We start from the raw sequence: 18,114 nt of genomic DNA on the forward strand, positions 1-18,114 counted from the left end.
TTGTTATGCGTTTACTTTTCTTCATTGGCTAGAAGTATAGGGGGAGGGTTGAGATCTCACAAACAAGTTTAACCCCGCCGCCTTTTTGCGCCTGTCCCAAGTCAGGAGCCTCTGGTCTTTGTTAGTCTTGTATTATTTAAGTTTCTTGTGTACAATTTGGAAATTAGTATGGCGTTCATTATCACTGAAATAGTATATATTTGTTTAGGGGCCAGCGGAAGGACGCCTCCGGGTGTGGGAATTTTTCGCTACATTGAAGACCTGTTGGTGACCTTCTGCTGTTGTGTTTTTCTATGGTCGGGTTGTTGTCTCTTTGGTACATTCCCCATTTCCATTCTCAATTTTATTTGAATTCAAAAATGATTTCATCATGTTTTACAAGTTGTAGAATTCAATTACAGTAGCACCTGTTAAACCTTAATCATAAACCTTTGTAAATTTGCAGACTAATTGTGATTTTACATGGTTCATGTATCTAACATATATAAAATCAGCAGTTTTGCTTGATTGCAAAATCATAGTGTTAATAATGTAATACTATTGTTTATTACAATACAACAATATGAAAAAAGTAAAATAGCAAAAATACCCAATGCAAAGAAAAATTCAAATTGGAAAGTCACTTATTAAACGCCAAAATAAAAAATAAAAAATGCTAGGCCACACCAAACGAATGGAAAACAACTGTCATAGTTCTAATTGGGTGAAGGAATTTCCTAATGTAGAAAATGATGGAAAAAATATGGTTTTATAACTAGCTAAACATCTCACTAGTATGACAGACACATACAATTTCATTTTAACACAATCGGTGAACAAAACAAACACATAACAGGGTAAAATGTCAAAAAGGGGTACAGCAGTCAACATTTGGTTGTTATCTTAATCACTATAAAAAAAACTCAACAAAGAAAAACAGAATGGCATATAGACAAAGCACATCAGAAAATATAAAGACACTAATACATAAATGACCACAGCACAACAACACAATGGCTTGATGCAGAAGTTCCGAGCCACCCTTAAGTAATATAAACAACAATGAACTAAACTGTAAAAATTAATTTCTTTAACAAAGACATAAAATAACCGTTTAACACGTAATTAAGATAATATACGACTGTTTCTTACAAGGCATACACAACTGTATTTCACATATAACAGTGTATGCCATTATAAACAGTTAAGCATACAAGAATGCACTTTACAGATAACAGTGTTTGCCATTATAAATGAGTGCTGATTACAAGTCATACAAGACTGCATTTTTACAGTTTATGCCATGATAAAACAGTACGCTTGTATTTTAAAAAAAACCATCATAAGCTAGTAATTACAATTAACATATAGAAGGTATATTTATATAACGGGTATAAAATCAATTGCATACAATAAATAAATATGCATATTATGACTCATTTCATATACTCCATACATGCATTGACCAATTACATATATCCTGTCTACATACTGACAAATAACATACACTTCAAGTATATACCAACCCAATCACATACATTTTATATATAAACTGACTCATTACAAGCCTTCAGTTTCGGTTGACTGTTTTAGCAATCTCTGTTATTCAAAATGTACTCTAAATTTAGTTGCATATGCACAATTTCGACGTGCTTTGTACACTATTGAAGTAAAAGAGGTATTTTCAGGATCGCATACTGAATTTCGAAAATCTCATTATTTTACAAAACGGAATATTTAAAAACTAATGTTTTCATTATCACTTTCTTGAAACAAAATATTTCCTTGCTCGTAATATCATTTGTACATGATTACCAATGAGACAACTATTCATAAAAGTAAAATGAAATTGACGCCAGAAATTAAAGGCAACAGTATCAATTGTCAATGTTCAGTGAACCATGACATTAATATTTGCAACAGAATATTGCTTCATATTGGATACGGGTACTTATTCTCAATTTTAAGTGACCACAACTTCATGGTATCTACAGTACAATAATACGGGGCAGACAAACAGTCGAATTGAAGGAAAAACAGACCAGCAGCAAATTGCCAATTTTCTATCGTAGGCAAGACATAGAAATGTTTTATCTATCTAATACTGGCGAGATTTTCTAGTCAAAATATTCGAACAAAATGTCAAACTGATTTTAAAAAAAATACAAAATCTTAAATACGAATATCCGAAAGTCGAACTATAAATTAGAAATATTTTTTCAATGCATACACTATGAATCATGTCTATCAGTTAGTAGTGTAAATACATTGTAAACAGGAAATGCATCAAAGTAGAAAAATCAAGAACAACATTTACTTAATATGCATGAAAAAATGTTGATACATTGTCTTATTGTCTCAGTTTAATTGATAACATATCAAGAAATGTATGAACATATTGTCGTAAGTAGAATTAATGTATCAATGGAAATGTCAGTAAAAGATATCCATATTGCTATGCAGAATGACAAATAATGCAACCCCTTTTAGAGTCACACTGATACGTTCTCTGCTGAATAGCAACACTTAATTGCTGAATTATTGAAATTAATGTATATATTCTGTTAAAATTGTAATGTTGTACAACTTATATTTTGCACAGATTGGGGGTTGGACTAAATTATACATTATAATACTAATAATTATTAAAACAACAACAAGCATTGTTATGGATATGATTTTAGTATAAGGAAAAACAATAAAATATAATTTAAACCATTCAGGTGTCCTTATTCCCAGTTTTTGACACCAGGAGAGTGGCACTTAATATTAGGTTTCAGTAGATTGATTTCAATTAAAGCCATTTAGCTGATTAATTTAGAAGATCAACGTTTATCGCCTGGTGCGAAAACATACGTGTAAAAAAAACTTATAAGTTAATTCAGAACCCAAATATAAATTAGATTTTAAACAAACTTTCAGCCTGAACACAACACACATACATACAAAAAGATATAGTTGTGTTTATTACTATATACATGATATAGGGCAGAGTTGGAAAATATGTTTGTTTATTTAAATTAAGGTTTGTGAAAAAAAAAATCAGCAGTTTTATTCAGATTTAAAGAGCAAATGTTTGTCAAATCTTTTCTTAATAACAGCCACGTTTATGAGGTAGTCACTTATCAAATACCATAACATTTTATAAAATGCATTAACAATTCCGTCTCCTCAATGGGATTTATCAAATTTCAACATTTCAACAGCCTTAATATTATAAAACGTTGTTTCCATTTCACCTTTTTTTTTAGTATTGTCTTCACTTAGTTCATGATCTAGATGTTGTTACAGATTTTCTATAAAGAGTCTTGCATTTCACGTATTATTTTTTGTTGAAATTTCTTATTTATAAAATATTTACTTTAAATTTGATAATTGTATTTGATGATTTTTTTTTTCAAGAAGTGTTATGATTCTCGTGTCCTGTGATTTACGGGCATAATCAAGTGGTGTCTTACCATTCTTGTCACACAAACTAACATCTGCGTTCCATGCCAGTAATAGTTTTACAGTTTCAATGGTACCTTGATATGTATCTTCGAGTTCTCTATCATCAGGTCTTATCCAGCCGTTGTAATGATTTTTTGAAAATAGATATGGATCCCAAAATTTGCCATCTGGTTCATTGTTGTCATGTATACGAAGTTCACAAACCACATGCAATGGTGACTTTCCATCTAGTTGTTCACACTGAGAGACATCAGCAGTTTTCTGTAGTAACAGTTTTACTGTATTTCTACGTCTAAATTTACATGCCACATATAATGGAGACATACCAAAACTGTTGCACTTAGATACATCAGCATTATATTTAAGTAACAGTTCGACCGTATCTTCATGCCCGCTTGCACAGGCAACATTTACTGTATTTGTATGTCCTCCTTTACAGGCAACAAACAACGGAGACTCACCATTATTATTACACTGCGTGACATCAACATTGTTCTGAAGTAACAGTTCTACTGTATCTTTATGTCCTCCTGCACAGGCCACATACAATGGCGACTCTCCATACTGATTACACTGATTGACATCAGCATTGTTCTGAAGTAACAGTTCTACTGTATCTTTATGTCCTCCTTCACAGGCCCGACACAATGGTGACTCTCCAAACCGATTACACTGATTGACATCAGCATTGTTCTGAAGTAACAGTTCTACTGTATCTTTATGTCCTCCTGCACAGGCCACATACAATGGCGACTTTCCATACCGATTACACTGCGTGACATCAACATTGTTCTGAAGTAACAGTTCTACTGTATCTTTATGTCCTCCTGCACAGGCCACATACAATGGCGACTCTCCATACTGATTACACTGATTGACATCAGCATTGTTCTGAAGTAACAGTTCTACTATAACTTTATGTCCTCCTGCACAGGCCCGACACAATGGTGACTCTCCAAACCGATTACACTGATTGACATCAGCATTGTTCTGAAGTAACAGTTCTACTGTATCTTTATGTCCTCCTGCACAGGCCACATACAATGGCGACTCACCATCCTTATTACACTGCTTGACATCAGCATTATTCTGCAGTAACACCTTTACTGTATTAGTATGTCCTCCTTCACAGGCCACAACCAATGGACACTGGCCATACTCATCACTATGATTTACATCAGCATTGTTCTGAAGTAACAGTTCTACCATATCTTTATGTCCACTTTTAAATGAATGTAACAATGGAGATTGAACACAACTATAACACTGATTGACATCAGCATTGTTCTGAAGTAACAGTTCTACTGTATCTTTATGTCCTCCTGCACAGGTCACATACAATGGCGACTTTCCATACCGATTACACTGCGTGACATCAACATTGTTCTGAAGTAACAGTTCTACTGTATCTTTATGTCCTCCTGCACAGGCCACATACAATGGCGACTCTCCATACTGATTACACTGATTGACATCAGCATTGTTCTGAAGTAACAGTTCTACTATTACTTTATGTCCTCCTGCACAGGTCCGACACAATGGTGACTCTCCAAACCGATTAAACTGATTGACATCAGCATTGTTCTGAAGTAACAGTTCTACTGTATCTTTATGTCCTCCTGCACAGGCCAGATACAATGGCGACTCACCATCCTCATTACACTGCGTGACATCAGCATTATTCTGCAGTAACACCTTTACTGTATTTGTATGTCCTCCTTCACAGGCCACAACCAATGGACACTGGCCATACTCATCACTATGATTTACATCAGCATTGTTCTGAAGTAACAGTTCTACCATATCTTTATGTCCACTTTTACATGAATGTAACAATGGAGATTGAACACAACTATAACACTGATTGACATCAGCATTGTTCTGAAGTAACAGTTCTACTGTATCTTTATGTCCTCCTGCACAGGCCACATACAATGGCGACTTTCCATACCGATTACACTGCGTGACATCAACATTGTTCTGAAGTAACAGTTCTACTGTATCTTTATGTCCTCCTGCACAGGCCACATACAATGGCGACTCTCCATACTGATTACACTGATTGACATCAGCATTGTTCTGAAGTAACAGTTCTACTATAACTTTATGTCCTCCTGCACAGGCCGCATACAACGGAAACGTTCCCCTTCTACTACATTGATTGACATCAGCATTGTTCTGAAGTAACAGTTCTACTGTATCTTTATGTCCTCTTACACAGGCCAGACACAATGGTGACTCTACATACCAATTACACTGCGTGACATCAGCATTGTTCTGAAGTAACAGTTCTACTGTATCTTTATGTCCTCTTACACAGGCCACATACAATGGCGACTCTCCATACCAATTACACTGATTGACATCAGCATTGTTCTGAAGTAACAGTTCTACTGTATCCTTATGTCCTTGTATACAGGCCGCATGCAATGGTGACTCACCATCATTATCACACTGATTGACATCAGCATTGTTCTGAAGAAGCAGTTCTACTGTATCTTTATGTCCTCCTGCACAGGCTGCATACAATGCAGACATTTCATAGTTGTTACATTGAAATACATCAGCATTGTTCTCTAATAATAGTTTAGCTACAGCTGTATGTCCTCTTTCAGATGCCTTATGTATAGGAGAATTGCCTCTTTCGTCTGTGTTATTCACATTACATTTAACATTAACAATTAGAAATTCAACGATATCAAAGTATCCCGTTGTTGCTGATTCTATTAAAGGTGTCGTATTAAAGTGTTTCTTCTGATCTCTATATTCTAGTTCATCATAATTATTGTCTATAATGCAACTTTCTGTATCAAAGCTCTTTAATACTGTTTTTACATCACTCTTTCTTAAAAAGCTTATTAACTTATCTCTAAATTTCTGACTAATTAACTGTGCATTATTGAATATGCTTGTAACGGCATGCTCTTTTAAATCACATAACAGTCGTTCAAAATAATCTTCTTCTTGATCTTTCAATAGTACTATTAAATCATCCTTTTCTTGAATTTCTGTTAAAGATTCGAAGATAAAATGATCCTGAATAAATTCAGGAGTAGCATATTTGATAAAACTTTCTGTAAGGTGTTGTCCACAGATTACAGCTGCCATTTCATGGATTTTGTCATGTATCATTCTGTACTCTGTGCCTCTCAGTTTGAAATATGTGCCATGTAATGTTGAAAAGCCAGTTTTTAAAGAATTTCTATGCCTCTCTTTGCTTAAGTCTATGTCAAATTCTTTGACAATGTGCTCAAGTTTGTCCTTTTTTTTCTTTTCTGACACTGATCCTAATTTAAGCCAATCTGTATCAAATCCATCGTTAAAAACAATACACAGAACAAGAGCACAGAAGTGTTCTTTGTTTGTATCAATAATTGTGATTATGTCTGTTTTAATACTGTCCAGAGGAGCTGTAAATAGTTTCTCCACTTCCTCACATGTTTTGTCTTTTGACAATTTACAAAGCAAGGGAAAGTAATCAACATTCTCCTTGACTTGTTTTATATTGTCAATTATGTCATCAGGAAGATACTTGTGCAGCATATGCATTCTTTCAGCTTCCAGCAGACACAACTCGGGTGATAATAAATTGAATACTTTTTTTGTGAACAATGCAATATTTTGAAACTGTGATTCTTTATTTATATGCAGTCTACAAGAAATCAGTAATCTTGGATTTGATATCTTGGAAACCGTGCCATCACTTATACTTCTAACATCTGTTTCTGCAACTCCAAATATTTTGCCCAATTTTTCTGAATAATCTCTCCACATCTGTAGTGTTTGTGTGTTGATTGTTTCCTTTCCAAATATGTCATCTACAACAAACACTTGTTTTTTGTTTCTATTGTAATAATTCATTATGTCTGTTGGTCCTGTTAACACTGGTATTATCTCATATTCCAAACTGTCACGTAAGTGTAGGGCAGCATGATGTATGTTTGAAGACTTACCACATCCCGAGCTTCCTGTCACAACAATACAGTTATGCGAGGGTAGAGATTCAAGTATGTGATGTGTTGCTCTGGTTTCCAAAAATGTAGTTTGGTCTTGCTCCCATTCTCTTAATTCTTCGTCATGGTGAGCTGAAAAGAAAACAATTTGTACAAGCTGATGTCTGATTTGTAAATTAATTTGTTGTAATGAACTAAAGAAAAAAAAATTCTGATTGTAACTGACAGTTTTAAACCCATGTTTAGAGCATTGAAAAACAATGGCAATAACTTGAGAATGTGAAACAATACAACTGTCCATATAGTGGATATTTCCCAGGGCCTTACTTATTATAAAATAGTTGATCAGCACTGATTTTGGAATTTTTCCAAGTGGCTGTTGATATAAACCTTTGTTATCAATTTAATGCAAATCTGTCAATAATTGTACACATGACTGAGTGAGAGAAGTTACAATGCAATTTTTCCTAAAAACCTACCACTAAATTCATCACACAATCTACTTAAGAAAAAGAAAAAAATATAAAATGTCATATATACTGCAGATGTGCTATTTGAGCAGTCAAATTGCATTGGCTGTATATTCATATGTCATATACAGTCCATGACCGTATATCACCTTGTTGATGACGTTGGCAATGGGTTTCAGTAGAGTTTTATTTATGACGTCAATAAAACATACAGGTTCGCGGAAATTTAACGTCGTCCGCTTCAAATTAGGAAATGATGTTTTTTACCAAAAAAACTTCATTTAGAATATTTTTAAGAGTTGCAGTATATAAAGTATAACCATACATTGTCTCGAAATATCAATTTGTTATTTGTACTCGGCTCGAAACAGATAGAAATGCTCGGCACAGCCTTGCTTTCTACCTGTTTCTAAGCCTTGTACAAATAACATTGATATTTCGAGACAATGTATGGTTATTCTATATTTATCATATTACTTTATCTGTAACAAATCTTTAAGAAAATGAATTATTTCTATTTGACCAGAAATTTTGTAATTAATAAGTATTTCATCAAAAATCTAAGCATAGGGAAAGTTAAACAAGAGTGCACACACTGAAATGTCTCGCCTTCTTTACTAATCATTGATAATATGTTGATAGTCCTAAGTATCAAGCTTTATTACAACTGTCACATAAACTCAACATTAAACAAGAAAACTAAACATTGACCAATGAACCGTGAAAATGAGGTCAATGTCAGATGAACCATGCCAGGCAGACATGAACAGCTAACAATTCCTCCATACAATAAATGTAGTTGACATATTGCTTAAAGTTTAAGACAAACAGACCCAAAACACAAAACTTAACACTGAGCAATGAACCTATTAAGATGATGTCAAATAAACCTGCACGACTGAAATAACACTCATAAAATATTTCCATACACCAAATATAGTTGACCTATTGCATAAAGTATTAGAAAAAAAGACCAAAACTCAAAACTTTGCTTTGACCAATGAACCATGAAAATGAGATCAAGGTCAGATGACACCTGCCGGCTATATATGTACACCTTATAGTCATTACATACAACAAATATAGTAGGCATATTGCATACAGTATAAGAAAAACATACCAAAACACAAAAACTTAACTATAAGCTTTGAACCATGAAAATAAGGTCAGATGACACCTGCCAGTTGGACATGTACACATAAGAACCTTGCAAGTTACCCACATACCAAATATAGTTATCTTATTACTTATAATAAGAGATAATTCAACATAACAAAAAATATTTAACTCTTTTTTCAAGTAGTCACTAAACCATGAAAATGAAGTCAAGGACATTGGACGTGTGACTGGTGGAAACTTCATCACAGGTGGCCTCTATGTACAAAGTAGGAAGCAAGAAGGTGTTCCACCTTCTAAAATATAAAGCTTACAAGAAGTTAGCTAACGCCGCTGCCACCACCGTCAACCCCACTGCCCCCGCCAGAACACTATTCCTATGGCTCGACAAACTAGAGGCTCTAAAGAGCCTGTGTCGCTCACCTTGGTCTATGTGAATATTAAACAAAGGACGCAGATTGATTCATGACAAAATTGTGTTTTGGTGATGGTGATGTGTTTGTACATCTTAATTTACTGAACATGCTAGTTGCTTACAATTATCTCTATCTATAATTAACTTGGCCCAGTAGTTTCAGAGGAGAAGATTTTTGTAAAACATTACTAAGATTTACGAAAAATGGTTAAAAATTGACTATAAAGGGCAATAACTCCTAAATGGGTCAACTGACCATTCGGTCATGTTGACTTATTTGTAAATCTTACTTTGCTGAACATTATTGCTGTTTACAGTTTATCTCTATCGATAATAGTATTCAAGATAATAACCAAAAACAGCAAAATTTCCTTAAAATTACTAATTCAGGGGCAGCAACCCAACAATGGGTTGTCCGATTCATCTGAAAATTTCAGGGCAGATAGATCTTTACCTGATGAACAATTTAACACCATGAAAGATTTGCTCTAAATGCTTTGATTTTTGAGTGGTAAGCCAAAAACTGCATTTTACCCCTATGTTCTATTTTTAGCCATGGCCGCCATCTTGGTTGGTTGGGTGGGTCACTGGACACAATTTTTAAACTAGATACCCCAATGATGATTGTGGCCAAGTTTGGTTTAATTTAACCCAGCAGTTTCAGAGGAGAAGATTTTTGTAAAACATAACTAAGATTTACAAAAAATGGTAAAAAATTGACTATAAAGGGCAATAACTCCTAAACGGGTCAACTGACCATTTCGGTCATGTTGATTTATTTGTAAATCTTACTTTGCTGAACATTAATGCTGTTTACAGTTTATCTCTATCTATAATAATATTCAAGATAATAACCAAAAAACAGCAAAATTTCCTTAAAATTACTAATTCAGGGGCAGCAACCAAGCAATGGGTTGTCCGATTCATCTGAAAATTTCAGGGCAGATAGATCTTGACCTGATTAACAATTTTACCCAGTCAGATTTGCTCTAAATGCTTTGGTTTTTGAGTTATAAGCCAAAAACTGCATTTTACCCCTATGTTCTATTTTTAGCCATGGCGGCCATCTTGGTTGGTTGGGCGGGTCACTGGACACAATTTTTAAACTAGATACCCCAATGATGATTGTGGCCAAGTTTTGTTTAATTTGGCCCAGCAGTTTCAGAGGAGAAGATTTTTGTAAAAGTTAACAACGCCGGACGACGGACGCCAAGTGATGAGAAAAGCTCACTTGGCCCTTCGGGCCAGGTGAGCTAAAAATGACAGACAATGGATTATTAATGTATTCTTCTTTTATAACATTTTCATTCAATCTTTAAAGAGATAATTATTAAGAATACCTAAAATAAATAGCCAAATTCAGGCTTTAAATTAAAATATTGTTTGTTTGCCCTTTACCGACCGATCATATCAATTCGTTCCGCCTGAAAATCTTTTTTTTTGTATTTACCAGCAAGATTTTATTTTATTTTATTTTTTCGTTCCTACCAAAAATCTTATATTTGTATTTCCCGCTCAAAACTTTTTTACAGGAATCCTCGGGTTTTATCTTTAACGTATAAGGTCCAGTCCATTTGGTATCACCTGAGTGTTTGACATGAACACTTGCATTTGAAGTTTCAAAGCACTTGTTTGAAATCGATGTTGAACGCTTCCTGAAATCTTGATACAAAATGTATGACGTACGTTACTCTGTACCTTTATACTTAAAGAGCAGGGTTCATTTACAAAAAAGTTCGTTTGATACAAAATTATCAACGTCTGTACAAACTAATTTGTAAACGGACGTTGTATTCTTTGTAGGGATGGCCTTTTGTGATCCGCAGATCAGGATGATTATGTGAACGATGCCGCTTTATTATTTATATCTGAAATGAACCAAAGGTGACAAAACACTGTAAAGTTGAGAATATCTTGCAGTAAAATTGCCAAGTTTTCAATACAGATCATTTATTAATGCGATGTGAAATACGTTTTGAGTTTTAAGTCTTGTAGCATTTTTATTGGAAAGAAAGGCAAACACGGAATTTTTAACTCTAGGGACTTTTTTACTTGTAATTGATGTCTGCCTGGACATATTTTACCAGTACAAAGCTATCTCTTACAGACAACCTTTAGTAATGCGTACAAGGTACGTAGTGAAGAATATAAGTGCAAGTTCAAACTCTTCAAAATTCCAGGCATATAAACGTTGAAGATATGCGACACAGCTCTATATTTTGATATTTGAAAACAAAATAGTAGTGCATATACATTATATTCACATTCTACGTGATATTTTTTTTTCAAAACTAATAGTCCCAGAAAACATATTTGCTAAAACAAAACGGACAAGAATGACATTATGCAGATTTTGTATCTATAAAATAAAGTATTATCCCTACCTGCCTACGCATGACAAATAATATGCCGAGCCAATCTATTTTTTTGGAGAAAAAAACAAAATTTTTTACCTACCTACCTACCCTGTTTCAAAACATAGGGTCGGAAAAGGGCAAACAAACATTATTTTAATTTAGGCCTCATCTAAAGCCAACTTTGCCTGAGGGAGTTGAAACCTTAGTTTCTTAATAATTTTTAAATTTATTAACGGACAATTTTAGTAAACAGTGATCCTGATTAATAACATGTCAGTTTCAAATCACAAAGATTAAGAGATCAAAAAATTAAATTAAGGTACACGCATATAAATCATTACATTTGTGTGCAACCAACTTAAATGATAAACCATAGGTAAAATTCATTGATTTGAATCAGTATTATAATGGTATCAAACAATTAAGTTGAGAATGGAAATGGTCTGGAGGAAACAATAATTGAGAAAAAATTGTTCCTGTATCACATATATCCTAACTAAACTTTTACTCTATATTTCAATTTCCTTGTTAATACTCTGCGGATGTAGCTTGATTTGTACATGGGTAACAACGAACAAATGGGCGACTAAAAACACTACATTAAAGCTTATTTCAGCTCTGAATGTGGATTGTGTTCATTGCACTGAATAAGTGACTTTACATACAAATGTGTAGTAGGAATCCACCAAGAAACAAAGCAGGAATCTACCGAGAATTAAAGATTCTAATTCCTTACCTGGATGTGGTTATACATTAGGTTTTGTTGGTTTTATAAACTTTGAAATTTGTTTTAGATTTTAATAATTAATTATTTAAATAGTTATATCTCCTGCAGCAGTTTTTTGTTATTTCGAATTGTATATTATTGTATGTTGGTTCTGAAAATTGAAACTGAAAATTACACACAACCTTCATAAAATACTTGTTTCATGATTGATTGGGTACTATTGTTTATAAACCTGCAATTTCTAACAGTTCATATACATGTAGAGCACCGTCTATCTTTTATATATACATAAATATATAACAACTGATGCGCTGGTGTGATAATTGATAAGAGACTACAATTATGCATACCTCGAATATGTGGGGGAATATGATCTTCAACTTGTTTTTTCATTTCTTTCTTCAGGTTACCTGAAAATAATTCGGTTAATCAAGTAGCAATACATCAGGGTTTTTTTAAATAATTATATCTGTATTATGAAGTTCTTTCAATGTACTTTATAGCTCTTCTGTGTTTTGTTTGTTTACAGTGTTTTGCTTGTAATGACTTTTGATTTTTGATTTTTGAATTGTTTCAGAGTTTGTTATGTCAGTGCCTTTAACTGCTGAATTAAGAGTGTAGACTTCTGTTAATAAATTGATTTATACTTTGTAAAAAAAAGTTATTGCTGGTCATTCGTTGAATACTTATCAAATATGTTGATCTCAACAGTCCTGCCTGTGAATCATTTAAGATAGAATATAGGGTCATATGTTTTGAGAAGTTTGTTGTCTTTTTACATTAAATTCAAGAAATATTTCTATCACAATCAATCCCTCTATATAGTTGTCAATCAGTGAATGTGGTGTGATAAATATCTGTAACATTCTGTATAAATGTAAAGATGAAGAACAGCAACAAAAAGCACTGTTTCTTTGTTTTTTGTGTCTTTTTTTGATGTGTATGTAATAATTTTGCGTCATGGATGGGTAACCATATACTTTGTTGTAACTATTATATGACCAAAACAATTAATATACTCACTTAATGTTTCATCATGCTCATTAGTTTTCTGAAAAATAATTGAGTACCTTTAAGGACATTTAATTCAACGCTATAACTCAAATGTAACTATAGTAAAGAAGCAATCAAGTCAATCAGTGGTGCTGTTTAGTTTAAGTTTAGTGTTTGTGAGAATAAATAGCAAAGAAAATCATCAATAAATAGAAAGACAATACTATGTCAAAATAAACTAGATGTCTAGGTACAATATGAAAAGCCTCGCATTTATTACATAGCAATAAGAATATGTGTTGAATTGAAAACGTTGGTGTATTGATAATTTTGGTTGAACCAAGTTTTTCCCTATCTCCAGCATTTTACAAGAAAATAAGTAAATTTTAGTAATTATTCCAAATTGCTAAATATCATTTTCTGATTATTTTTTTTTCTACACTTTATGTTATTCTCCTATAATTTCACATCTGCAAACACGTGTTAAAATCCTTCTCGAAGAAAAAGAAACTCATTCAAGAAATTTGTTGATGATTTTGACATGGTTAATAAATAACTATATCAAGCAGGGGTAAAACAGGAATGGGGAAAAAAGGACACAAGTAACTACTGCCAGACAGACAATTTTCTGGACAGATTATTGCACTTTTTCTATCATGTTTTGACAGACAATGACTATATATTTGCCAGCTTATTTCTATGATTTCTACATGTATATATAATTATTTTATCATACATCATACTGCTGAATGAAACAAAAAGATTTATCCTTTAATGGATTTCAGCTAATATCTTTGTGGATTTCTAACTTTTAACTGAGTTACAATAGTTACATATTTATTTTCTAATTTTACATACACTTTCTAAACTCTTTAATCTTTCCTCATGTTCCTGTAAACTGTTTACAAAGTTTGATAATTCTTTTTGCACTCTGATAAACTGGTTGTCCGTTTCAGAACACAAAGTCTGTACATATTCACTAAGAACGTGTGTCTGCTGACGAATGTCCCCCACTACCTCTAAACCAAGTGTTGTTCCATTCAGGAAGTTTTGACCTGTAAAACAAGACCATTTGTTTGCATAATCATGTATGGATTGCTGATAAATGTACCAGACACATATTTTGTGTGTTTCATAAAAGAGGAATATATTTTGTGTTGTCCTCTATCTGGATCATGTTGTATAGTTTAAGTTTTCTGTAATATGTTCTAACAATATAGTTTTTGTCGTCTGTGATTGTGTAAGTGTGTTAATCATTATACCTTATCAGGTTAAATCAAAAATCCGTAACCACAAACGTCTTAATTATTTAATCATGTAGCTATATATAGAGGAATGAACTATTTGTGGATTTTCATAAATTCTATAGAACTGTTGGACTATTTTAAATCTCGTTCTATTTCTGACATTCATTCTTACATACTTTTGATGTTTAACCCTGTATGCTTACATTACCCATGTGAAATTTTGAAATTGTTTGTATAAACATTGAAGACAAAAATATGTGACGTATAAAATTTTCTGACGTCAGACTAGCCAATCAATGAATGTGTTTGGAGATAAATGTTTTTGTGTTCTGTTAAATTGTTCCCTTTAAAAGTTGTTACACGATGATGAATTCTATATCCATATTTTGACTATTTTATTTATTATATCTGTTTAGTTCACGTATCATTGTAGATATAAAACGGAATTTGATGAGACTGTCATCAAAGTTAGAGGTTTAGCGCTATAAAACCAGGTTTAATCCACCATTTTCTACATTTGAAAATGCGTGAACTAAGTCAGGAATATGACAGTTCTTGTCCATTCGTTTTTGATGTGTTTTGTCATTTGATTTTGCCATGTGATTATGAACTTTCCAATTTGATTTTCCTCTGAGTTCAGTATTTTTATGATTTCACTTTTTTGATTTTACCACTATCATGACTATTTGTTGTTTTGATGGTAATACAGTTGTTGTGCACTGGAGATTTGTAAGTTGATTTTTAATAGAGTGCAAAGGTCAAAATGTTTTGATTGCAGATCTACACTATCAGACAAACCAAACAATGCTTCTATAAACATGATAAACTAATTCAACACTGTTTACATCCTTGATTATTGTTCTTGGTATAGTGTAACCTGTCTTATCTGAATCACTGGGGGACTAAAAACAAATACATGTATCTAATTAAGCTGGGTGTTGGAATACTTAAAAGTTTTGTCAGCAATGACAGGCAAATTTTTGGACCAGAAAAATGTGTTGGTTAAAGCAGGACCCAGTTGTTCAACTCTCGGTTAAATTTTAACCAAGGGTTAAATATCATAACCCTTGGTTAAATTTTAACCCTTGGTTATTTTCTGTTGTTCATCCTGTGGTTAAATTAAACCCTCTGTTAAATCCTTGGTTAAAGTAGATATATTTAACCCACCTTTAGGGGTTGGGTTAAATATTTAACCAAGGGTTGAAATTTTCAAAACAACTTTTTTTCAATATTCTAAATTACTATGTAAGAAAACCGCGAGAATTTCGGGGAGAAAGTAATCTCACCAACTTAATAGACTCTTTCCTATTATCAGTATATATTCTTTTTGTAACTTTTTTCAGTTTAATCATTTATCTTTAACTTTTTTGGGAGTTCAGGATTGAGTTTTATTTGAGGATTATTCCTATTGTTTAGAATGCATCAAGTGGATAAAATGTTCTATCCGCTGGATAAATTTAGCCGGTACTTTGAAGCTGGTTAAGTTTTTGTCATTGCCATTGGTTAAACACGGCATTGAGATTGATTTTAAATTCATATTTTCAAGTTTCAGATAATTTCATTGTTTATAACCCACCTAAATATATTTTATAAATGGTATTTTGAACCCCATGACAATTTGATCTCAATGTAAATTTCACTTCCTCCCCCATCCCCTTAAAAAAAAATCTTTACTTTACTTCCGCCGGTATATCGGACAAAGTAAACACTCACTTGTGCCAAGTTGTGGTGTTTTATTTTGGTAATTATCATATTATGAAGTCAAATACTCATAATACATATATAATGGTATTTTCAATCTCAGGGGCGGATCCAGCACAAAATCCAGGACAAAAAGGGGGGTCCAACTACATGTCCCCATTCAAATGCATTAATCGTAAAAAAAAAAAAGGGGGGTTCCCCCGGACCCCCCCCCTGGATCCGCGCCTGGATCTTTTTTTTTTTTAAGCCAACCACACGGTATTGTTTTTTCACGTTTTTTAAGGTCGTACCGTTGCCTATAATTGCTTACATCCACTTCATTTGAACTTAGGTGTAAAATTGTCCCTTTGGGAATCGTGATCATTCCCTCGTCTCTTTATTTTTGTAGGAATAAGGGGCATTGATTTTTGGGATTATGGCCCTAACCGTGAGAAATAATTAATAGACCAAAACAGGACAATAGTTACCAATACTTTGTATAAATTTCTCATTTCTTGACTTATTTCAACAGAGTCTTGAATTCTTTTTTTTTTAATATGCTAAACTGTGTATTCAAATTTTGGTTTTTTACATCGTTTTTCGTAGTTTTCCCTAATTAAACTTCATTTGGTCTCATAAAAAATTGAATTTTGGCAATTCTAACTCTTTTATGTAGTTAGAATACACCAATAAGTAGTTATTTTGACCCCCCCCCCCCACCCGAATCACATGGTATATTGAACCCCCTGCTATAGACCTTAAATTTCTAAAATTCTGGCAATTCTAACTCTTTTATGTAGTTAGAATACACCAATAAGTAGTTTGTATGTATTAAACTTGCTGGAAAAGATATTTTGAAAATTTTACTTTGCCATGGTATTTTGACCCCCTTACCATGGTATATTGAACCCCCTGCTACAGACCTTAAATTTAAAAATTCTAGCTATTATAACTCCTTCACATAGTAATAATACTCCAATAAGTAGTTTGTATGTGTTTAATATGCTGGAACAGATGTTTTACAAATTTTACTTTTTAAATTTAACTGAGCCATGGTAATTTGACCCCCTCCCCCTTTTTTACCATGGAAAATCAAAACTACCCTGATATATATATATACATATGTTATAATTACAAATAATTAAAGGATTCAAGCTACATGGTCTAGTTATAATGCGTCAATAAGTATTTTGAATGACATTTTGTTGGTAAAGACTTCAGAGCACTTATACCAAGCAAAGATATTTCTTTTAATCAATCATGGAAAGTGTACCTCCCTTTCTTGTATGAATGATTTTTTAATCTATAATAAGCTTTAAAATAATGTATAATGTTCTAATAATCATCTAGGATGAAAAAAAGAGGGGGGGTCAATTTACCATGGGGGGTCAATTTTCCATACAGGGGGTTCAATTTCCCATAGCGGTATTTTGACCCCAGGGTCAATTTACCATGGGGTTCAAAATACCATATGACACCGGGGTTCTTAAATATGCCAAATCTAATCGTGTATTTAAAGTAAAAACCCTTAAATACTTGTGGTTTCACCCAATAACGACAGATGCAGCAAGATTCAGACAATTTCAGTCATTAAACAGTGCAAAGTTTGGCTCAGAGAACTAGAACATTTTGTTCCTGAGAAGAAAATTGTAATCTAATTCATAATATCTATTTTGTCTAAGTCCTATTAGGTTATTTAGGTGTCTCAAAATACTATATTTCCTTAA

General features: G+C 33.0%; 1 protein-coding gene across 1 annotated transcript in view; it reads right to left on the reverse strand.

Moving 5' to 3' along the window:
• Window positions 1-959: 959 nt before the first annotated feature.
• The window catches only part of LOC143058174 (uncharacterized), a 155,545-nt gene continuing 138,390 nt past the window's right edge, over window positions 960-18,114 (reverse strand). Inside the window, exons 10-13 of the mRNA XM_076231637.1 lie at window positions 13,491-13,518; window positions 12,818-12,877; window positions 3,438-7,514; window positions 960-1,021 (exon numbers count right to left, since the gene is read on the reverse strand). Of these exons, the coding sequence (XP_076087752.1) occupies window positions 960-1,021; window positions 3,438-7,514; window positions 12,818-12,877; window positions 13,491-13,518 (4,227 nt within the window). The remainder of the gene's footprint in view (window positions 1,022-3,437; window positions 7,515-12,817; window positions 12,878-13,490; window positions 13,519-18,114) is intronic.

The sequence above is a fragment of the Mytilus galloprovincialis genome, chromosome 14 (genome assembly GCF_965363235.1).
Source record: "Mytilus galloprovincialis chromosome 14, xbMytGall1.hap1.1, whole genome shotgun sequence".
NCBI lineage: Eukaryota > Metazoa > Mollusca > Bivalvia > Mytilida > Mytilidae > Mytilus > Mytilus galloprovincialis.